Genomic DNA, 22632 nt, shown 5'->3' on the forward strand with positions numbered 1-22632 from the left:
TCATTAGTCATTATATTATATATTCGATTTCTCATTAAAAACAGTGGCGGCTCGTAGCGGAGAGTGTGAAACTACATTTTGAAATAATCCGATAAAAGTTGGACAACGGACAGTCTGTCGCCATCTACCAGTGTCGCAGGAAATCTAAATAGTGTGCGGTTTGAGTCTCTGCTAAATGATTACAAGCCGATATTCATAATCAGATTTTATATATACTTAAGATTGCTTGAGTTTATCTTCAGATGTTTTGTAGCCAATAAAACGACCCATACAGTATCTGAAAATGAACTTAAGACGATTTTAAATATAAAATCTGACTATGAATACCGGTCTCAGAAATAACAATAAAGTCATTTGATTTGTCCGTATTACTTCCACAAAATGATTGAAACAAAATTAATGGTGTGAAACAAGTGCGTGTCAATGAATTCATTATGTTTCATATAATGAAGAATGAAGCTGGCTATTCGTCGAGTTATACTACTTGAGAAATAAAACAAGCGTCTGACTTGTATCGGATTGTGTCACGCCTCAATTCCCCAGAGCTGCGTTTCAAAACTCTACTATGGGCGGAGTAACATTAATTAACAAGTTATGACAAAAAAATCTTGACTCTTTTGATCCTGGGTATAGATCATATTATTTCTTCTTAAGGCGGAAATGTGAAAAGTGAAAATTCCAAATGTTTTCGATCTGGAAAATTTATATTTTTCACGTTAAAGAAGAAAATCCATAATCAACCTCCAAAAGGTCGTAAATTTTCTCTTGTAGCATGAATTCGTGAAATTTATACATTTTTTCAATTCGAAAATGCTTAGAATTTTCACTTTTCACGTTTCTACCCTAGAGAAAAATTACATGATCGATACTCTGATTGGTCAATTATTTATTACTCTACCCGTCAAGTATGGTTTTGGAACGCAGCCCAATAAGTGGCGACTCGTAGCGGAGACTTTGTAATTAAAAGTGACGTCACCAGAGAGAAGCCTTCAGACTTGTGCACAATGAAAATCACAAGCAATAGGAACAGAGAATAACACAGGCAATATATTTCCAACCTATCGGAAACCGTGTATCAATTGCTGTGGTTTTCATTGTGCATAGACCTTTCTCTTTGACGATCCATTCCCTCATTATTAGTTTCAAAGACTCCGCTACAGGCCGCTACTATCTTCATTGAAGGATCGAAGTGTAGTACAAATCAACGGTGAGTCAGTCGTCCTGGTTCTCTTCAAGTAATGTGGCTCAATGACCGATGAAGCGATTTATTATTTTCATGTCGCACCTTACCTTAAAATCAACCATAGGAAGACAAAGAAAAAATAAGAGAATCGACAAAGCACTTTTTTATTTCACCAAGAATTTGTATCAAATTTTACATCCAGCAATTACGTCTCAGGAGGATACAATTTAATAAGAAATTTATATTTGATTTTCTCTCGCAAAAGTACAACTCGTTTCGGTGATTTTTGTAACAGACGAGAATCGAGAACTTGTTCTCACACTTCTCACATCACGTGGCGGATCTTCCTCTTTGTGTCTATGGATATGGTAAATTCGCGGGTGCCGCACACGCCAATCTCATTCCGCATGGTAGGCAGCTGAAGAAATGGTGGATTGTTTTTATACAGTGTTGACGGCTGATATTCGAACTTGAAACATGTTGCACTTGCGACAGATGACGATCGCATGATAATAAATTGAATGAAATAGAGTGTGTTCGTAATGTGTGACTCGTTTTGGGAACCTGTAGCTGAAATCTACCTCGTTGAGCGGGAGAAGACCGATGATATCGATGATTATTATAGTTGTGTCGTTAGCAGAGTGGTTTTAGGGTAAATATGTAAGACCAGTCGCATTCTATTTTTTTTAGTCAGTTTGCTGACTTAAAAAAATGTATACACAAATGCACAGACACACACATACATGTATATATACATAACTAATGTCTTCGCATGATAATGAGGTCCAATAGATATTTGAGATATCAAATATTTTTTTCTTTGCAACCTATCTTGATATTGAGTAGATATTTGTATTTCAGCTATGTCTTTTTATATTTGACCCAAGCTGTGGAACTATACTACCGTTATTTGTTCAATGTCATCTTTATTGTTTTGGCCAGTGTGATCAATATAAAGGACATACAAGGAAGAAAGTTCAACTTATGTATGTTTCCACAGTTATCACAATAAAAAATTTAAAAATAGTGTCATTAAATTTTTTCCTACAGAAATGAGAAAGTTTTAAAGTATCCGAGAGAAAGGAAATGTATTTATACAACATAATTTTATATAAGGAACGAGCATTTATTCAAGCTATTTTAGAAAAATTAGGAAATTATATCTTTATTAAAAATGTTTTTTTAATCTGTGAGGCAATGGATAAAAAATTTGTTCTGAAACAAGTGTGTTTTTAATGTATTCTAAAGCTAATGTGTTTTATAGGGACACTAAGAATTGTACAGTTTTAAATTTGGAAAATGACAGTGAAGAAGAAGCTATCGACAAAGATGTTATGGAATGGACGTTGGATTTTGACAAGGAATCTAGAATAGAGACTCAGTCTATAGAAAAGCATGATGTATGATTACTTGATTTATCAATACTTTAAATATATTCAATTTTAAATATATTAAAACAGACATATGAGATATAGTAATTTGACGATTGTATGATTTATTTTTTTTTATTTTTTTTTTATTTTTTTGTACCATATTCAAGTCAATTATCAATTTTTTTATTTAGGAGGAACCAGTAAGCTGTTATGGCAGCGCGTCCCACACAGACAACAATTATTCTACAGATGAACATGACTCGGTACGCGATTCTGCTTACCGGCCGACCATACATGCTTCAACCCAGAAATCGGGTCTGCACCAATCAGATTCTGGTGCAGACCTGTCTGAATATCGTGATCAACATGAGGCGAAAAGTAGACAAAATCTCTCACTACCCAACAGAAAGATATTTCCAACTACAGATGCCATGATCGAACACGATATGCTGACTGAGTGTAAGTATCTATGAGATAATCACATCGTCAAGAATGTCAAAGTATCGCCTTATTATGTAGAATTTGAATATAATTATATGATTCAATCTGTAGAAAGAAAGAAAAAAGAATCTTAATGTTTTTACGTTACTTATATTAGGTGACAAGGAATTAGTAGCACAAAGTTTAGCAACCAATACCGCAAGCAACGCGCACAACGAAGATAACTCTTTTACGGAATATAATTATGCTCCTTACATTAATTCCTATTCCGCGTATCATGGAAGTGACGAAACCGAAATGCACAAGGCGTGGTTGCATTTTTGGACGGAAAACGGAGAACGAATAATCTGGACATCGTGGATTAAAAAGTATGCGGATTACATCAATCCTGATTATTTTCAGAGTAACACGGCGGAAGAAGATGAGAAGCCGCAAAGTGCAGAATCTAATGAAGCAGCTGTAGAGAAATGTCACGAGCATGATACGTGCAGTCCGAGCGAAGCGTGCAGGAGCTGTGGACTTGTACCTTCAACCGGAATTTTGCGTAAAGACGATTCGAGCGACGATCGTATGCTTGAAGAATTGCCGCAAGATGAGACTATCGGAGAAGGCTGGAACCCTCTGAGTCAACAAAGTATAGAAGAAAACTATCAGTATTCTAATGCAGAAGACGAAAGACTGTTAACGAGGTGCGATTCCATTAATGGTTCAATAGCGAAAACGAATGTTACTTCCGATTCCATGACAAATGTGACGAAAATGACGCTAACTAGTTCCAGTTACGATTCATCCTCCTCCTTTTCTTCTTCCTGTTCTTCCTCTTCGTCTCTCTCCTTGAATCTCGACATTTTCTTCGAGAATTCCGCACAGGAGAGCGACACGACCGGTACTTCCGATCCTGAAGACAATTTTCAGGGAGAACACGATAAAAACTGGCAGAAACTGTGGTGGCAGCATTTCGAGTTGCAGTATCGGCAGCAGTACGAACTTTTCGTATCGAGTTATACGAAAGCGCACAGAGTAGATCACGCACTGACTGACGAGGACATCGAATACGATACCGAGGCTGATTTAAGTGACGATACGACACAAATCAATAAATCTTCGCCGAACAAAGTTCGTTTGTCGAAAAATGGTAAAACATCCAGGAATACACGACCTTCGACAACGCATAAGCGTAAAACAGAAAACCTGATTTTGAATTCCGTGGGTGCTCTCCTGAAGAATCTAGCAGTGGATCCAGGCACGTCCGCTACGTCAAGTTCATTTGCTGACGAGGAACACCAAAAAACTCCAGACGAGCTTCCTGCACACCATTTACCTCTCGTGTCCTGCCAAAGGCGAAGGTAAGTAATTTATCCAAATAAAACGTTACGCTTGGAATATTCTAGGTAGTAGTGACAGTTGCAACCATTCAAAGCCATCCGGAAGAAAATGAGAAAATTTCGCAGCGAAAGCATTCGCGTGGCGTTTTTTTAATATTTCATGCGTGCTACGCAAAAGTAGATAACGATATCTGATATCTTTATCATATGTGTGTGCTATCATAGACACCATCTTCACTTTTCTAACATGTGGTAACTTCATTTGGAAATTTTTTGATATTATATACCTTCGAGAATAAAAGTTAGAAAGCGCAAATAATCCTCGCATGAGCATGTTTTTTTATTCAGCGTCATCTGGAAAATGTATAGCAACATTTTTCCTTTCCTTTTTAGCCAGCGACAGAAGAGAGGTTTCCAAAGACGAAATGATGTATCATTGGAGAAATATTTCTTCAGTTCCGAAGATTCTGTGGACTGGTATGATGATATTATTTTCCTCAAACGAAATATCATCTGGAAAGCAATAAAATCGGCGAAACGAAGAAGTGAACGGTCGTCGGAACGGTGCTGCAGCGATACCGACGCAATCTTACAAAATAAGGTAAATTTTGGTTATTTTAATCGTTATCATAAAGAAAGACATTGAAAATATGTAATACGAGCGACTCCGGTATAACATTGATTTTTAGATAACAGAAATTTTAACTCGGTTTGCAAATATTGTCAATTTATCATCTATCCGTTGTTACAGCAACAAGCTAATTTTTTACTCAATAATAGACCTGCCCTAACGGGACGATAACTTTAAAATCCTGACTATAAAAGAATTTCACGTATCTTACATGTTCTTCATTCAAGGATCCTAAGTACTTGTTGCGACACCAAATATCGGAACCTTTAATCTACGATAAGATGCACGTCGATAAACGTTCCAGTACAAGTACTTATCTTGAAACCGACATTGATGGCGATCCGGATTTCACTAAAATGATAAACAATGAACATACCTGTACATGCTGCTTTCCATCCGAAACGGACGATCAGATTGATGGCGACGATGATGAAGAAATTATTGCTCATGAACTTACGGAATTGGATTATCCTGATGAAGCAACGAACGATTGGAGCAACGAAGAGGGATTTTGGGGACGTAAAAAATCAAAAAAAGGCAAATGTACAATTTGTATTTCGGACTTGCCACAAGAAATGCGAGAAGATTCCAGTCTTCGAAAGTATTGGTTTAAACGATATGAACTGTTTCATAAATATGATGAAGGGATTCAATTAGACATAGGTATAGATTATTGATTTATCTCTGAGGAAATGAGGAAGATAAATATTCTGTACGAATAACATATAAATGTATAATGGTAATTTTTTTTTTTTTTTTTTTTTACAGAGAGCTGGTATTCTGTAACACCGGAGCGCATCGCCATACAAATAGCGAGGCGATGTAAATGCGACGTCATCATTGACGCTTTTTGCGGTGCAGGTGGAAACGCCATACAGTTTGGGTTCACGTGTAATAAAGGTACTTATATCCGTCACACATGTTTATATTACACTGTTTCAAACATTTCTGTGTAAATGAATTTGCAAAAATATATATAATTATTTTATACGTATTATATGTGTTATATATATTATATGTAATGTTTTACTGATTTTTCCTTTACAGTGATTGCAATTGACATAGATCCCGAGAAAATCGCCTGCGCCAGAAACAACGCAAGAATTTATGAGGTTGAGAACAAAATCGAGTTTATAGTCGGCGATTTTTTTAAGTTGGCCGGTAAGTTGAAAGCCGACGTAGTGTTTTTAAGCCCACCTTGGGGTGGCCCAGAGTATTGGAAGGAACCAGTATTCGATATGAATTCTCTTTTGCCTATCAATGGAAAAGCTATCTACAAAGCAGCCCGGCAAATATCAACATCTGTGGCCTATTATCTACCTAGGAATGTAAATATTAGGCAGGTAAGAAATATTGTTTTTATGTTTGTACTTATATACTGGGGCATGTAAATATAGATATTTTCTGGGGCACCTGTTATAATTGTAAATAAAATTATCAGGCGAGGATGTTAGCCAAGAAAGGGCAAAATATTGAAACGGAACAATATTTTGAACAAAATAAAGCAATTGCTTTAACCTGTTATTTTGGTGGATTGGTTACGACAGAAAACGAAAAATCTGATATATAGAATTTGAAGAGCAAGAGAACAGAAGTTACAAATACAACTGTAAGTCTTTCCTTGAAGATGATGTAATAATAAAATAATATAATGTAATAATATAATAACAATGTGAAATTTTAATAAATAAATGAGAAAAGAGACCTGTTGCACCACATTATTTATTTGTTTCGTCCCGTTTTTCAAGCGCTTCATGCTTTCATATTTCATAATACCATAATCATATCTTATATATAGTTTAAAGAAAACTAAACTTGATTTGCTTATGAAAAAATACACAAACTTTTGGTATTTAGTTATAGAAAAGTGTACAAAGCAATTGCTCCGATGAATAAAGATGTCGAAGGAAGAAATGTCTAAAGAAATTGAACATCGTCTTACTAGATTCTAAATTATATGATGTTGAGTCAAAAGTAATATTTACACGTTAACAATATTTATGTTTCCTTTGTATATAAGGTTACCATACTAATAGTTTCTTTTTAGGGCAGGTTCCATTCAACGATTGTATCATTCAGTTTTGATATCCAGGAGATACAAAGATATTAAGAGGTTTCATTGAAAGCCGCTGTTTTTTGTGTTTTCTGAGCATTTGTTTCAATAACAAAATGTGTGAATACATCAATCGAAATATCTGCCCTCGGAAACTATGACTTTCTCCCACTTTTCTGACAGAAGTTGAATTCCGCGACGAAAGAATGGTCTGTCTTTCGAGCCAATCCATTCAGCAACCCAATTTTCGACTTCTCCGTAAAAATGGAAGTGTTCATCTTCCAGAGCGTGTCGCATCGATGGAAACAGATGGTAATCGCTTGGAGCCAAGTCTGGAGAATACGCTGGGTGCGGGAGAACCTCCCATTTTAGCTCCATCAGTGTTTGTTTCACGGCTATAGCAACGTGGGGCCGAGCGTTGTCATGGAGAAGAATCACTTTTCGGCGATTATTAATGCAATTGATGGTTGTTTTTGCATCAAATTATCATTCAAATGCTCCATTTGTTGTCGATAATGTTCGTTGGTGACTATTTCGTTCGGTTTCAACAGCTCATAATATACAACACCCTCCATATCCCATCAAATAAAAAGCATTACTTTGTGACCGTGGATGTTTCGCTTTGGAGTTGTTGATGATTGGCCAGAATCAACCCATGATTTTTGCGTTTCGAATCGTCGAAATAAATCCATTTTTCACCACCGGTCACGATACGCCACAAGAAACTTCTTTTTACGCCTTGCAAGCAAAGAAATCGAGATGTTTAAACGATTGGCAACGGCATTTTCGGTCAATTCATGTCGCAGCCATCTTCCTTCTTTCTAGATCTTTCCCATGGCTTGTAAATCGTGAAATGGTTGATTTATCGACTTTGAGCTGGTGAGCCAATTCTTTGAGTGTTTGAGCAGGATTTTCTTCCAATAAAGCTTGCAGTTGTTTATCTTCGAACTTTTTTGATTGACCTGGTCGTTTGAGGTGAACGTCACAATCACCACTTTTGAATCGTCGAAATCAATCTCTACACACTGTTTCCGATGGTGCAGATTCAGCATAAATTTCCGCAAGCAATCGATGAGTTTCAGCTGCACTATTTTTCAAATCAAAGTAGTGTAGAAGTACATATCGGAAAAACAATTTATCGCGTTCCATTTTAATTCGGTTATAGAAAAGCACATATGCAAAGGATGGTGTCTGTTGACTGGATTTTAGTGGGAAATGCTCACACTTTAAAATGACATAAGTAACAGATGCCTTTGAATACGCTAGAGCCATCTAGACGTGAACAGCAGCTTTCAATGCAACTTCCTAATAGAATGATCCTCGCGATCGTTGCAAGTGTTAAGTGAAAGCTGCACGTTAATATCTAATGGCTTTCAACATTTAACGATAAAAATGATCATACCGATTAAAGGGTAAATAAATTATTATATATCAAGCAATGTAATTGTCGTTAAAACTGATTTTAATAATTTTTTCGTGAAAATAATTGACATATTGTGTACATAAGAAATTTAGGTTATTTGAGACCTATATTGAACTACATAACAAACTGGAATAGGCATTACCTTTGTTTCTGCCAGATGACGACTTCAGGCCGAGAAAGACAATATTGAAATAGAATCCCCGTCTTTATTTGTGACGTGTTACCTGAGTCTATATATTGTAAAAACTTAGGAGCAAATTGATTATATGGCATATTAATAAACAGGGTGATATTCTATTATACAGCTTTCATCTTATAGAACTGTCTTACAGAACACAGCTTACCTCATCAGTGCTTGTTCCAGTTTACTGTATAATTCAATATGCGAAGACAATGTTCGAACTTTTGTTTCAAGTTTGTATGTGAATCAGATGTTGTTACGCTTGTATTTATTTTTTTTTATTACCTCATTATTTTTATTATTACCTCAACATTATTTTGTTGGACCAAAGGGAATATTTGTAATCATGTATCTTTCACACAAATAAAATTTTCTTAATTTCAGAGATGGAGTCACAGAAGAATGGGCTATTATAGATCTGCAGGGTGATTTAAATTTTGAGAAGGTTGAAAATTCGAATGATCAATTAATTGGGGACATTCATTTCACAAAAACTGGAGTACCTATTTTAATTATTGGAATTCATGTATTACATGGAAAACAGGTAGCGCTTGAAAAGCCTCTGGTTGTGTTAGAGAAACATTGTAATAATACAGGAAATGAGATAATGGAGGAGAAAAGTACAACACAGTACATAGTAAAGGCTATTGTAAAGAAAAAACTCTTGTTTAGAACAAGACCAAAACCCATAGTAACTAATGTTCCAAAACCATGCTAAGATACTTGAAATAAATTTATATTTAAAAAAAACATTTTGTTTATTGATTTATTATATCACATTAATTCGATTAAATTAGTGTAAAATCATTAGATTCGATTACATCTAGTCTTTCATTTCGCCTTCTTCGTCTTCTTCTTCTACTCCTCTTATATACATAACATTGTTACATCTGATTAGTACTTCACCAAGATTTCCAGTGCAAGTACCTTCTATATGCTCCTCGGTGTTTGCAAGTTGCAAATTCATATATCCATCCACCGAGACTAGGTAGCCCTTGTATTCGTGACCCCATTTTAATTTGACCATAACTGGTTTACCAGTCAAACCATTTAAGAATGGTTTGGGATTTATGGGCATTGTTGCAGCCATGGTGAAAATTGGTTATCTATACATAAAACACATTTATAAAATATAATATTATATTTTAGCGGTATACACATATTCTAAGATATATTTTATATTACTTTACAAGAGCTTCATGACATAATAATTCCTTGGAAATTTAATGAATATGTATTAAACTGATATATATATGTATTAAATTGACGAATTAATAGTATTATGTAGCTTAATATTTGAGTATAAAAATAGGTTATTTTTTATAAATGTAAGACATACATTTACTTACTTATTAAAGCGGGACGAGGGAAGTAAATAAGAAATTATTCACTCTTCCTTTAACCTCAAATAATCATAATGTGTTCCAAGCAGATGAAAATTTATATGTATCGTAGCTGTTGGAATTGGTTAGAAGCTGCCAACTGCAAAAGAAAAAGCCCTTGAACTGGTGTATACTGCAGTGATGCCAATAATAGCATCGAGCAGAGACATATAATAACTAGACCGCGCGGTCTTAAAGTTTTCCTTTTTTTGAACACGCCAGAAAGTAGAAAGAGACAGTTGCTGTACGGGTACCATTCCGTCTTTTTCTAAAGACGTATAGTGGGATAAAGAATCCTTTCATAGTGAGGCGAAAATCCCCACTCCATACATTGTGTCCGTCTTTGTCTTATCTTAGCCTACGTAGACGTATAGCATGTTAGTAAGACAAAGAACGAGATATTATTTAGACGTGGCCTTTATCGTATTGCCTCTCTAAAGCCAGTATCCGACTACGGATTTGAGATTGAGATTGAATTGTAATTTGACCAATCAGTACAAAGTTCACTAAATTTCGTTAAATTTGAATTCAGTTAATTTTGCACTGATTGGTCAAATTCAAATCAATCTCAAACATGGCTTCTGCCCACAGAACGCGGCAACGCTTGCTGCGCGGCAAGAAGTGACGCGATAACCAATCAACGTGCCATTCTTCCACAGAACTAAAAGTTTATTAGCTGCTGCGTCGCTTCTTGCCGTGCGATAAGTATTTCCGCGTTCTATAGACTAAGCCATAATTCAGGAAGTTCTTCGAAAAAGAACAGACTTATCGGAACGAAAGGCAAACATGTTATATACAGCTATCTCTGTTAGAACATTATTTAGTGCAAGTTTTATCAGTGTTTAGTATCTAACAGAGTTTATAACAATATTCACAATATGTGTAATAAATTAAAATATCCTCATTAGTAATCTTAACCTAACTTGTGACATCAAAATAATCGTTTCTGTGCATCATTGACAATGAATATTTTACCAAAGAAAAGGTATGAGCAATTTATATTAGAAGTATTATTACATTTATACATATATTCTTTTGTCTGCTTTTCTAATTATCCGCTTTACATTTATTCAGGTGGCATGTTCGAACGAAAGAGAATATCGCTCGTGTACGTCGAGATGAAGCTAAAGCTGCGGAAGAAGAAAAGATTAAACAAGAGCGAATTCAAAAAGCTGTAAGCAATAAATTATTATTCAAAATTTTGATTATACAGAATTTTTTACTCTAAACAAAATTTTACTGTAGAAAAATATATTACTTAACTCATTTTCTTGTTCAGATTGTTTTAACATTATTAATTATAATTCGAATACTTCTCATGTTATTACAGGAAACAGAGGCGAAGGTAAACTTTTTACGGGATCAAGCAAGATCCAAATATGATGGTCGTGAAAAAACCATTGTTAGTAACGTAAAATTGGAGCATGTCAACTTCTTTGCTGACCTAGAAGATGGCAAGATCGACTATAACAGGCCAAATGCTAACCATGAGAGAGAGAAGAAGGAGGAGAAGGAAAAATATGAAAAACAAATCGGTTATTTGACATATCTGGGACAAGATACAAATGAAGCAACAGGAAAGAAGAACTGGTACGAGGAATTACCAAAGAGGCTGGTGGATATGGAGAAGAATGTAGAAATAGAAACAAAGAAAAAAACTTTGATCGATCCAATGGTTGATATAAAGAGGTATCTGACTGTTATGCGTTCTGAATCTGCCAAAGATCAACCAACAGTAAAGACAGAGGCTGTTAAACGAAAATATGATTCTGACAATTCTTATTCTGACCAAGAGAGTCACAGCTCGCACAAGAAACATAAAAAAGATAAGAAACATAAGAAACACAAGAAAGAAAAGTATAAAGAATCGATCAAGAAGGAAACTAAAAGTCAGAGCAATGTAGATATAGAGAAATTGAGGGCAGATAGATTGCTGAGAGAACAAAGCGAAAAACTAAGAACCGAAACACTAATGGCTAAAGTAAGAGGTGACCCAGTGCCTGTTATAGCACCTGTTGTAACTCTTAAACCTGCGATAAAGCAGAAATATAATTCGCAATTCTTTCCTGAAATTGCTAGGCAAAATGTGGAGAGAACACCCAACAAGTATAAATTGACGAATATCGACTCTTGAACTATATTTTTATCGTTTTTGTTTCTGAATGATTTATACTTGTATCATATAATTGTTGCAGTAATATTTCTAGTGTTATGTATTATCTACCAATACGCAAAAAATGTACAAGTATATTATATATATATATATATATATGTGTGTGTATATGTAATATATATATAAATAACAAGCAGAATCTATATTATCATAGAAGTGTGAAACTGTACGTTGTCACGTGACAAGATGGCGTACCATGGCGGATCATATATATAATGTGCTGAAACTCGACATTTACATTTTTCTTCAACATCCGGGCCGTATCATTTAAGAATAGTTGCACTCGTCAGTGGACACAATTCGCTTTCCTACATGTCACCGCTTCGCCGATGATTCACATCCGTTGTTCTGTATGTGAGCACTTGAAAATCTCGTACCAGGACGCTCGCATGCACGAGGTACATGCTCCAGATGCAATTTCGAATTCGAATATCTGCGAATTCGTGTTTTATTTATTTGTTAAACCATGTCTAACCTGAAGACACATCGATCCTGATCTTTGAATTACCGCTTGGAACATAGTTTTATCGTTGGACATCGCAGAGATAACCTTATCGCCTGGTACAAATATCTGAATCTCTCTCTCTTTCTCTCTCTCTCTCTCTCAATTTACCAATGATTCGTTGGATTATTTTGTAATTTTTATCATGAACGCAAAAACAAACGCAGACGTGTCCTATTTGACTTGTCAGATAAATGGAATAAAATATATTTTGCAAACTATACCAGACACAAGTGTAAAAGATGCAATATCTAGCGAAGAGCAAAGTATGGTTGACGTTGTCAAAGAAACTGAACTAATGAAGGAAGAATCATTTTCTTTAGCTTCTTTGGATGGAGAAGTATGGTATGCATTGCAAAATGGAATGTTTCAAGAACTGAACATCAATCCATTTGTCGATCAGGAGAATTATCATGAAAAAACACTCTTAGTGCCAAAAGATATGGAAAGTTGCGGGGACGAATACATCAGCAATGAAAACATAATATTTGAAGATGCAAATGAACAAGCTGAGGAACAATATGAAGTTGTTACGGATAATTCAGAAAAGGACTTCCTTGTAGGAAAAGACAACGTTAATGCTAATGACTTTGTGGAAGTTGTGACTGCTTTCAAATGCAAAATATGTACTTACACAACTCAAGATAAGATGCAGCTATTAGACCACTTTCAAAACGCACACATAAATCCTACTGTAGATATTGAGGTAAGTAATATTTATATTTAAGTTAAAATTGATAATTATTGGTAAAGAGATTTTATGATTTGCTTATTTAAAATTTGCGATATGATATAAATTATATATATTCTGTTGTTGCATATTATATAGCCAAAAGAAGAATCTAAAAATACAAGTGAATCGAAATTAGTTTACATGTGTGGGGAATGTTCTAACTATTATTCTTCTATTGAGAGCTGCAGAGAGCATATGATTGAAGTAATTACCTTATATTTTATTTTCTAAAGTATGTGAATTGCTTCTGTATGAATAATATAATAAAATGCATTGTTCTCAGGATCATCAACTAACGGATACTGTATGTCAACTTACTGAAAATAAATCTGAAAAAGGAAATTTGACAGATCTAACAAGCTCCGCTTTGGTTACCGAACATGTAGAAGAACGTGACGAGAGCGACGAAGTAAAGCATGAAGTAAAAATATCAAAAACCTTAAGCTCGGAATACATACTCAACAAAAAGATGATCGAATTGACGGAAAGAACTGTAAAGTATGTAATTTTATTAAAGGAAAACATGTCTTTATATAGAAAATTGTATATAAATTGTATATGTATACATATCCTATTTATTTGATTAAAATGGCATATATTTTTCACAAGATGTGAGTATCGTGGTTGCCCATATAAATTTCCCTCGGAAGAAATCATGCAGCAGCATGTCTTATGCCATATAGAATCTCAAACTGTGACGGCATTCAAGTGTAGCGTTTGTCGTGATACAAAGTTTACAAAATGGCGCCAGTGTAGCTTACATTTGTGGAAGAAGCATGGTATTGGTATGTATATAATAAATGAGATGAAGTTTTTTTTTTAGATAAGTTTTTTAGATAAGTCCTCGGATAAATGCGTATTGAAAATTACTTTTTTTTTTTCCAGACATAGGTTTGTTCACCTGTAAAATATGTAAAGCTTACAAAAGCGCTACCATGGTAAAACTCTTAACGCACATGAGGGTACACAGTGAGACTCGGGAGTACGAGTGTTCTGAATGTGGCAAGTGTTTCAAGCAAGCCAGTCAATTGCGCAATCATCGTGTAATGCATTTAGATCGTAAAACACTAGAAGTAACGCGATGGTACACTTCTAAGAAATGCGACACGTGCGGCAAGACGTATGCAAATTCAAAATGTTTGAAGAATCACATTCAAGCTGTGCATTCAAAATTACGGCCGTACGTTTGTAACGTTTGCGGGCATGCTAGCGCGAGAAAAGCGATGTTACAAATGCATTACCGTCAACACACAGGAGACAAACCCTTCAGTTGCGAGATTTGCGAGTATAAAACTGGAGATCACAATACCTTACGGCGACATATTATGCAACATACTGGTGAATATTACATGTAAAATGCATTAATAGTTATGTATGTGTGTATATATGTAGGAAGAACTGCAAATACAATTTTCTATTACAGGTTTCAGACCTTATAAGTGTCCACATTGTTCGTATACTGCGATACAGAGCAGTAGTTATAAAAATCACTTAAAATCCAGGCATCCCTTGCTGTCTGGTTTATTCACATGCGAGTTATGTCCTTTTAAGACAGTAAAGAATGAGAGTTATATTCAGCATTTAAAAGATCATGAAAAGGGTTTGATCAAACATAATGTACAGAAGAAAGGTAATATACAAGTCCTTACCAAACTGCTCACTGTAAATTGGCAAATATTTTTTAATCTGTTTCTTCTATCGCCTTGCAGACAGTGAAAATGTCGAAGTGTTTCCCGGCAATATCGCAGCGGCGCAATTGATTTATAGTTGTTTAGGCGCTTTCTCGAAAGTCGGAGATACATTAGAAGCTAATTTGATGTCTTCCTCAACATCCGCTGATGGCACTTCACAAACAATCACGATACAAATACCGTCGAAACATCTTGAAGGTTCACTGCCAACCAGAGAAACTATGTACAAAAGTAATTCTACGATCGAGCAAGACGATGACGAGACGATGCATTGCTTCTTAAAAATCCCTAGAGAAGAGGAAGAGAGCATAGATACTGGTGGCATAACGATACCCGCAGAACCCGAAGAAGCGAGCGTGACCATTGACGTTGACACATGAAATGTACAATCATTATAAACTATTAAATTTACCTTTGATATGTCCAAGAAGAGTGATTTAATGTTCCAGTGATATGTTTGGATGATAAATGAAGGGAAAAAACTACAAAATGTCTAGAATGTCTTGGTTTTAGTATTTAGTTGTTATTTCAATATTTTATTATATTTAGTTGCTTCCTAAAATAAGGAAGAATAGAATTTCCTTTCTTTGTTCCCCTCACTGCAGTCTTCTTGGTTGATGGCATTAATATTATATTCTCTCTCTCTCTCTCTCTCTGAACAGAGTTCAATGTGACGAATTCTATCATCTTGTTCAATAACGTGTGAAGCAACCAGTGGACTACGGAAGCCTCCTTTTGTGGAAACAAGATGGCGACTTTCGCTATATTGAACTCTAGTGTCGCTTCTATTTCCGAGATCATAATAGATATAAGCTGCTTTCGAGCGGCATAAATTAGTTAGCTAATTGTTGTTTATATACTTATTTTAGAACCAAATTATTTGTGATATAATGTTTCTAAAAGAAGAAATAAAACTTTTATAGGGTTTTAATATAGCAGTAACATATGCACGTGCAGACAATGGAAGTGAGAAGTTTCGTATTATTTTTTATGCTTGCATTGGGACTGCAGTAAAATCTTTAGTAGCACACTTCATTGGCATTACATTAGTCAGTGTTGAGCCAATGAAACGTCAATAAAATTACTTTGGCGTTGAAATGTACTACTAGGGATTGAATTGAACTGAACTGGTGCAAACCAGAACGAATGTAAGTATGCAACTAAAGAATAAAAATGCTTCAATGCAAGAATAATATAGCGTGCTACGTTTTAATTGTAGAATTAAGATAGCCACGGCGAAACTTTTATATGGTTGCAACAACTACATATTTGTTTCTTTACAATTTTCCATTAGAATTCTATTTAAATTTATATTTCTATAAGTCCTATTTTGATTATTCACCCAACAAAATTATTCTTCTTCTTTTTTATATTAGTTACATCGGCAAAATGTTAACTTTAAACAAAAGCCATAAAAAATTACTATCAGGAGAAGACAAAACTTTGGTTTGCACAATAACAAATCGATTTTATTTTAGATATAAATATACAAGAGACATGATAAGTGAAAATAAATCAATCTGGCATAAGTGAAAATATAAAAATCTGGCATGGTGTCGGCAAAATGGTGTACTGCTGTGCTCGATCTCTCGGTGGTCGGCGTGTCGGAGCAGTGGGGCGCCGAGAGAGATTTGGTTGGACGTAAGGTATCAAATCAGCCTCTCGTAACGTTAAGCGCATCGTCACAACATTATGCAGCAGGTATGTTCTCCGTCTAATTATCCGGGCTTTTCATAACTAGTCCACCGTAGTAACAGGTCACTGCAATTTCTTTATCCCCTTCAAGATATTTCTCAATCTCCATCAGGTCTCCTTCTTTGGCTAGCGCCCTTATCTGTGATTTTATTTTCAATTATGTTTAAAAACAATATCCGAGAAAATGATTATTATATTTACACGATTATATAAGTATAAATGTAAAAACAGATCTATCCCTTACCTGTCCGACGTTTATATTCTTAGGTAGATAATAGGCTATAGATGACGATATTTGGCGGGCTTTTTTGTAGATCAATTTTCCACTGACAGGCAAAATAGAATTAATATCGAATATTTGATGCTTTGAATAATCTGGGCCACCCCAAGGTGGACTTAGGAACACCACGTCGGCTTTTAAGGCGGGGGCCATCTTAAGAAAATCGCCGACCACGAATGTAATATTGTCTTCAACGCCATTGACTCTCGCGTTGTTTCTGGCCAATTCGATCTTTTCAGGATTGATATCGATTGCCATCACTGTAAAGCAAAATTAAAGAGATGTAGTTTGCAAAATGAAGCAAAGAGTCAGGGTTTTAAGTGACGACGGATAGAGTGACGATCGATCAACAAGTCGGAAATAACACATTATTTGTAACGCTATTAACTTAACAAGTTACTTTTTTTCAATAACAACTTAGTGACGACACTATTTTCTTTTACTAATAACGTAAGTTATATTTTTTTTAATGTGACGCTAATGAATATAATTATTACCTTCCTCGTTCCTTTGCATACATAGAATATGTATATAACATGAGTATCGTATTATAAAAACAGATCTTCAGAACTTAATGAAAAAATGGAAATATAACGAAATTGTAACAACTCGTTACCTTTTAAATATTCAGTAAACACCAAGTAGTAGTATCATTATATCAACGTTATAACTTCTGACTCAATAATGTGACTGTCACACAACTTATGTTATATTGCACTTTCATTATTGCGTGGGAAATTAAACATTGATGTTGTTGTTAGTTGGTGTTTATTGGATAATAACAACACGGTGGTGAGTTACTATTACCTAAAAGTAATTTTCCTAAATCTGTAATCAATATAACTAATATAACGTAAGCATATGCAACAGATATACGTACCTGTCTTACACATGGATGCAAATTGGATAGTATTCCCACCTGCACCGCAAAAGGCATCAATAATGATATTGCATTTACATCGTCTTGCTATTTGTTTGGCGATGCGTTCTGGTGTTACGGAATACCAACTCTCTATAAGAGAAATACATTGTTATTATACTTCTATATGTTATATCGCAGATAATATTTATTTTCTTTCTCATTTCACGGATATATAAAAAATGTACCTCTGTCTAATTTGATTCCTCCATCGAACAGATGGAAAAGCTCGTATCGGTTTTGCCAATATTTTACAAGATGGCGATCTTCTTGTATCTCTTTTGGCAGGTCTGAATAGTTGCTTACTGTTTTTATCTTTTTGGATTTTCTACATTTTTTAAGCGCCGCATGGCTGATATTATTCTCATGAACATCCAGTTCTGTAAGTTTACTAAAAATGATTTGATCGTTACGTAATTCGAATTCGTCGTCTTCCAAATCCGATGAAGACGAGTCATTGTTACCGTAATGGTTATTTATCTTTCTGAAACTGAAGTCGTCATATACTTCTACATCTAGACTATTACACGAAATGCAACGTCCCTTGCCGAGCGAGTTGTCACTGTGTACAAATTCCGAATTTTCTTCTTCCAAATCTATGAAATCCTATAAACAAAAAGAATAATGCGCAAAATATATGACACATTTTCTATATATAGTCAAGCCTTGAAAGTTATAGTTTTTCTTGCTAGTATCTTATTATAAAAAAATCTCATTATGAAAAAAGCAATTTTTGAACGACGACGAATAAAGTGATAATCGATCGACAACATTCGCAATCTGGAAATATAACAAATTCTGTTATTTAAAATCCAATTTTACCGTATTTGACGATTTCTTATCATCGATGGAGCACGGTTTGGACAATCGCCTTCTCTTTGGTTTCTCCCTCTTTTCTTCTCTCCATACGACGTTATGTTTCTTGAAAATAATTTCATCAAGTAAAGGTTCGCCTTTTTTGAAGACAAGTTCTTGTAAGGACACATTACTGTGTTTTTTGGAACTCTCCTGGCCATTCTTCTTTCCCTGGCCTTTCTTCATTTGATAACTAATAGAAAGAGGGAAAAAAGGGAAGTGTTACTATATAATAAAAAAAGTCGACAGCTTCCTTTAATGAAAAGAAGCGAATTCGCAAACCCTGAGAATTCTCCCGGAATGGGTTTCTAACCTTGAAGGGCGACTTTTAAACTCCGCTACGTCATAAAACACAGAAATAGATGACTTGGAAACCTTTTTTAATCTTAATATCCTTTCAGATTCTTCTCTTCCATTTTCTTGTGACTTTCTAAAAAATATATAGAGTAGCAAAAACTCGTGATTTTCATTTCACAGAGAAATTCTCCGAAGGATTGTTCTTTGAAGATAAATTTTCCTTAGCGAAGATGCCATGGAAACTATTTTTTATAGCGACTCTCCAATTTTTAATATATCTTCATAGCTAAACCACGAATTAATCTATTAAAATAAAGCTCATTTAAAATTGATCGCAAAAAATGATTCTGTTAAATATATATTTTGTACAGAATAATATTGAATGAAATATATACTCCTGCGAGGATTATTCGCGCTGCCGAACATTTATTTTTGTAAGTGCACAATATCAAAGGATTCCTGGATATTATCGCATATTAGAAAAGTAGCGATATCTTTTAGTAGCATCTCTTTCTTTCTCTCATATGTATTATGTATTATTATCTATTTTTATATTACGTGCGCAAAACTTTAGAAAATGTTTTAGAAAAATTATTTTTCTCTAATATTCATTAAAATTTTTGTCTTTTCTTTTCTTTTAAGTGATTCTAAGGGTTGAAATCTTTGCGCCTACTTTAATTAGTAGGGGAATGTGATAACTTTTGCGCTACACGCGTAAAACGTTAGGAAACGTTTTAGACAAATTTTTTTTTTTTGACATTCATCAACAATTTTCGTCTTTTCTTCTATATGACTTTATGTATTTCTACTAGGATAACTGCATCGTCTAGTTTGTTCTCATGCGGGAAAATCTGTTCGACCGGCTTCTGGGACAGAATGTCCGATACTTTTAATGAATTCTTTAGCGAATAAGTAGCATTTCGGATGAGCCTTAAATTGGGAAGATGGCACGATACTCCCTACGCGAATAAATCTTTCGGCATGACCGTTGGCAAATTCCGACCGATACGCTACTTATTCGCTAGAGAATTATTTTGTGCTTTCGAAAAAGATAAGATTAAAGTATATGATTGGCTTTGCTAATATTCAATCAGACAAAAGAGAAAAAGATAATAATAAGAGCCTATGCACGGATTCTGAAGGGAACCAGAATTGTCAAGAATGAGATCTGTATACGAATGAAGATGAATTTATTCTCGTATTGCATGCACAGCAGGATTGACGATTTTTTTTGTTCAATATACTTACAATTGTCGTCGATGAGGTGGGATGTATATGCAATTTATACATTGGCCTACTCTTTCATTATCTTGTTGATCCTCCTCGGCATTAGATCTTGATGCAGAACTATTGTATTCACTCATTGTAAAACTGATCAATAAGGCACGCTCGAAATTGAAAATCGCGCTAGCGAAAATTTTTAAGATATCGAAATTGGTTTACGGCTAAGATGTCAACAGCTCAAGAGCTCAAGTCGCTCTGAAATTCCATGACAAACTTCTGTGTCTATAAAGATTTTCCTACTACCTGAACTTTTATCTATTTTTTGGGCGGCCCTAAGCGAAAAAGGGTCGTTCAAGGATCTGAAGAAGGGAGCAAGAAAAGGCCCAATTGCAAGAAGGGACGGGGGTGGGGAGAGGAAGAGAGAGAAAGAGAGAAAGAGATAGCTGGACCTACGTTGCGTTATTTTTACAATATTTTTCATGGTATCGAAAGATACTTTCGTTTACGTAATAGTACAATCGTTGACGGAATCGCATTTCATTAATAATGGCTTATTATTTGCATCACAGTACATAGATTATATAGCTTTCATGCACCTCAGATCAGAGAGTTTGACTCCAGTCTTACCCTTCGGCAACATAATCGCTTAGGGTAGGCACACTCCCTTCCCTTGTTCATTGGAAACTTCCACTTCCATTTCCTTAGCTCCGTTAGCCGAATTGAGAGCCATTGGAAGAATTTGCGAATGAGCTCTTTGTGCCTGTCTGTCTAATGATTTTCTTTTTATTCGATTATACCCAAGAATATATAATCAGAAAATAAAATGTAAAATAAGGTGATCGAAGATAATTTGTTTTTCGAAAGTTGAATTGCTACGAAAAATTAGTATCTTATATTTTCCGATCTATCAGTATCTATTAATATCTATCAGATCTATCAGTATTTATCAGTATCTATCAGATCTATTGGTATCTACCAGATCTATCAATAAAAAAATTATCGTTTGACCTTTTCGGTCTCGATTCTTTTTTCCTACGAAGTTAAACAACGCTAATTCAAAATAAGTTTTTGAACGGTGGGACATATATAATCGAACGCGATTGAAAAAATTAAAGCTTTGATTCTTCACCGTGGTCATCTTGATTAATATCAAAAATGCGAGGAAATATACGCTCAATATTTCCACAAAGTACATTGAAATAGAAAGAATATTGTTGTGAAAGAATCGCAGGAAACCCAGATTTTTCGCGAAATTAATTTCGGACAACTAAATGGACAACAGAATCATTTTTTGCGATCAATTTTAAATGAGCTTTATTTCAATAGATTAATTCGTGGTTTAGCTATGGAGATATGTTAAAAATTGACGAGACGCTATAAATAATGGTTTCTATGGCATCTTCGTTGAGGAAAATTTATCTTCAAAGGACAATTGTTCCAAGAACCTTCAGAGAATTTCTCTGTGAAATGAAAATCACGAGTTTTTGCTACTTTATATACTTTTCAGAAAGTCACAATGGAAGAGAAGAATCTGAAAGGATATTAGGATCAGAAAAAATTTTCAAATCATCTATTTCTGTGTTTTATGACGTAGCGGAGTTTAAAAGTCATCCTTCAAAATTAGAAACCCATTCCGGGAGAATTCTCGGGGCTTGCGAATTCGCTTCTTTTCATGAAAGGAAACTGTCAACTTTTTTTTATTTTGTTCTCAGTCGAGCCTGTGTAAGAAAATTTTTTGTGACAATTTTTTTTTTTAAAGATTTATGTGTTATTGAAAAATTGACAAATGACGCAAACGTACAAATAAGCTCCTTCGGTACGTTGAGAATGTTACTATGTGTCGTTGAATGAATTCAGCACTATTACCGTTTTTGTAGGCGTACTTGTAGGCACTTACAAAGAACACCTACGATTTTTTTAAATTCAGATTTGTCAATTAAAAGAGATTAGCGAAAGAATATTCATAATAGAATAGGCAATAGAAAATGTCGGCTGGGCAATAGGCAAAAGAAAATGTCGGCTGGGAACGAGAAGCGTGAACAAGGTATGGCGGAGACTATGGTGGCACATGGGTGTTGCCAGGGTTTCAGTCAGAAGCAGGGGATGGAGGCAAATATTTATCTTATTATTATTAATTTTACTTCGTGGCACACATATATATATGATACTTGAATATTTGTAAAATTACAAAATTCGAGGATTCGTACGAAAAGAACATTTCCAGAAATTCTTGCTGTGATATTGTTTATATTTATAAAGTTCCTGCAAAAT

General features: G+C 34.8%; 6 protein-coding genes across 9 annotated transcripts; 4 read left to right on the forward strand and 2 right to left on the reverse strand.

Moving 5' to 3' along the window:
- The first annotated feature begins 1197 nt into the window (after window positions 1-1197).
- LOC106744478 lies at window positions 1198-6637 on the forward strand. 3 transcript variants are annotated; one of them, XM_014619302.1, is made up of 10 exons: window positions 1198-1551; window positions 1632-1835; window positions 2448-2583; window positions 2748-3015; window positions 3155-4343; window positions 4716-4923; window positions 5181-5616; window positions 5722-5853; window positions 6001-6296; window positions 6395-6637. In XM_014619302.1, the coding sequence occupies exons 2-10, from the start codon at window positions 1726-1728 to the stop codon at window positions 6521-6523; spliced, it is 2904 nt and encodes a 967-aa protein (XP_014474788.1). In that variant the 5' UTR covers window positions 1198-1551; window positions 1632-1725; the 3' UTR covers window positions 6524-6637. The 3 variants fall into 3 exon arrangements, with proteins under 3 accessions (XP_014474788.1, XP_014474787.1, XP_014474789.1); XM_014619303.1 differs by lacking the exon at window positions 1198-1551 and adding an exon at window positions 2045-2169 and having other exon boundaries at window positions 1748-1835; window positions 6395-6636; XM_014619301.1 differs by having other exon boundaries at window positions 1198-1835.
- A 191-nt stretch (window positions 6638-6828) lies between these two features.
- On the forward strand, window positions 6829-9413 carry LOC106744484 (chromosome transmission fidelity protein 8 homolog). The gene is made up of 2 exons (XM_014619313.1): window positions 6829-8418; window positions 8995-9413. Exons 1-2 carry the CDS (start codon window positions 8399-8401, stop codon window positions 9326-9328), a joined length of 354 nt encoding a protein of 117 aa, XP_014474799.1. The 5' UTR covers window positions 6829-8398; the 3' UTR covers window positions 9329-9413.
- Window positions 9331-10106, reverse strand: LOC106744486 (small nuclear ribonucleoprotein F). Its single transcript, XM_014619314.1, has 2 exons — window positions 9960-10106; window positions 9331-9716 (listed from the first exon to the last, which is right to left on the reverse strand). Exon 2 carries the CDS (start codon window positions 9698-9700, stop codon window positions 9434-9436), a length of 267 nt encoding a protein of 88 aa, XP_014474800.1. The 5' UTR covers window positions 9701-9716; window positions 9960-10106; the 3' UTR covers window positions 9331-9433.
- A 494-nt stretch (window positions 10107-10600) lies between these two features.
- Window positions 10601-12261, forward strand: LOC106744471 (leukocyte receptor cluster member 1 homolog). The gene is made up of 3 exons (XM_014619288.1): window positions 10601-10977; window positions 11067-11166; window positions 11323-12261. Exons 1-3 carry the CDS (start codon window positions 10955-10957, stop codon window positions 12124-12126), a joined length of 927 nt encoding a protein of 308 aa, XP_014474774.1. The 5' UTR covers window positions 10601-10954; the 3' UTR covers window positions 12127-12261.
- An 87-nt stretch (window positions 12262-12348) lies between these two features.
- On the forward strand, window positions 12349-15518 carry LOC106744470 (zinc finger protein 84-like). 2 transcript variants are annotated; one of them, XM_014619287.1, is made up of 8 exons: window positions 12907-13012; window positions 13099-13373; window positions 13497-13604; window positions 13684-13898; window positions 14010-14185; window positions 14286-14738; window positions 14824-15030; window positions 15110-15518. In XM_014619287.1, the coding sequence occupies exons 1-8, from the start codon at window positions 13000-13002 to the stop codon at window positions 15469-15471; spliced, it is 1809 nt and encodes a 602-aa protein (XP_014474773.1). In that variant the 5' UTR covers window positions 12907-12999; the 3' UTR covers window positions 15472-15518. The 2 variants fall into 2 exon arrangements, with proteins under 2 accessions (XP_014474772.1, XP_014474773.1); XM_014619286.1 differs by having other exon boundaries at window positions 12349-13373.
- Window positions 15519-16805: 1287 nt separating this feature from the next.
- Window positions 16806-19383, reverse strand: LOC106744337 (trimethylguanosine synthase-like). The gene is made up of 6 exons (XM_014619012.1): window positions 18808-19383; window positions 18174-18591; window positions 17874-18078; window positions 17564-17574; window positions 17031-17326; window positions 16806-16925 (listed from the first exon to the last, which is right to left on the reverse strand). Exons 1-6 carry the CDS (start codon window positions 19024-19026, stop codon window positions 16806-16808), a joined length of 1269 nt encoding a protein of 422 aa, XP_014474498.1. The 5' UTR covers window positions 19027-19383.
- Between the last annotated feature and the right edge of the window lie 3249 nt (window positions 19384-22632).

Source organism: Dinoponera quadriceps, unplaced genomic scaffold (assembly GCF_001313825.1).
Source record: "Dinoponera quadriceps isolate SergipeBrazil2010 unplaced genomic scaffold, ASM131382v1 scaffold777, whole genome shotgun sequence".
Classification (NCBI taxonomy): Eukaryota; Metazoa; Arthropoda; class Insecta; order Hymenoptera; family Formicidae; genus Dinoponera; species Dinoponera quadriceps.

Bases quoted from the DNA above. Each gene is read 5' to 3' on its own strand.
- LOC106744478 (XM_014619301.1), top strand. From the start codon at position 1,726: ATGTGTGACTCGTTTTGGGAACCTGTAGCTGAAATCTACCTCGTTGAG. The intron at 1,836-2,447 runs GTAAATATGTAA...TGTGTTTTATAG, and splicing joins GTTAGCAGAGTGGTTTTAGG to GGACACTAAGAATTGTACAG. The intron at 4,344-4,715 runs GTAAGTAATTTA...TTTCCTTTTTAG, and splicing joins GTGTCCTGCCAAAGGCGAAG to CCAGCGACAGAAGAGAGGTT.
- LOC106744484 (XM_014619313.1), top strand. From the start codon at position 8,399: ATGATCATACCGATTAAAGG. The intron at 8,419-8,994 runs GTAAATAAATTA...TCTTAATTTCAG, and splicing joins ATGATCATACCGATTAAAGG to AGATGGAGTCACAGAAGAAT.
- LOC106744486 (XM_014619314.1), bottom strand. From the start codon at position 9,700: ATGGCTGCAACAATGCCCATAAATCCCAAACCATTCTTAAATGGTTTG.
- LOC106744471 (XM_014619288.1), top strand. From the start codon at position 10,955: ATGAATATTTTACCAAAGAAAAG. The intron at 10,978-11,066 runs GTATGAGCAATT...ACATTTATTCAG, and splicing joins AATATTTTACCAAAGAAAAG to GTGGCATGTTCGAACGAAAG. The intron at 11,167-11,322 runs GTAAGCAATAAA...ATGTTATTACAG, and splicing joins AAGAGCGAATTCAAAAAGCT to GAAACAGAGGCGAAGGTAAA.
- LOC106744470 (XM_014619286.1), top strand. From the start codon at position 12,813: ATGAACGCAAAAACAAACGCAGACGTGTCCTATTTGACTTGTCAGATA. The intron at 13,605-13,683 runs GTAATTACCTTA...CATTGTTCTCAG, and splicing joins GCAGAGAGCATATGATTGAA to GATCATCAACTAACGGATAC. The intron at 14,186-14,285 runs GTATGTATATAA...TTTTTTTTCCAG, and splicing joins GTGGAAGAAGCATGGTATTG to ACATAGGTTTGTTCACCTGT.
- LOC106744337 (XM_014619012.1), bottom strand. From the start codon at position 19,026: ATGAAGAAAGGCCAGGGAAAGAAGAATGGCCAGGAGAGTTCCAAAAAA. The intron at 18,079-18,173 runs GTACATTTTTTA...TTTCTCTTATAG, and splicing joins AGGAATCAAATTAGACAGAG to AGAGTTGGTATTCCGTAACA. The intron at 16,926-17,030 runs GTAAGGGATAGA...ATAAAATCACAG, and splicing joins AGAATATAAACGTCGGACAG to ATAAGGGCGCTAGCCAAAGA.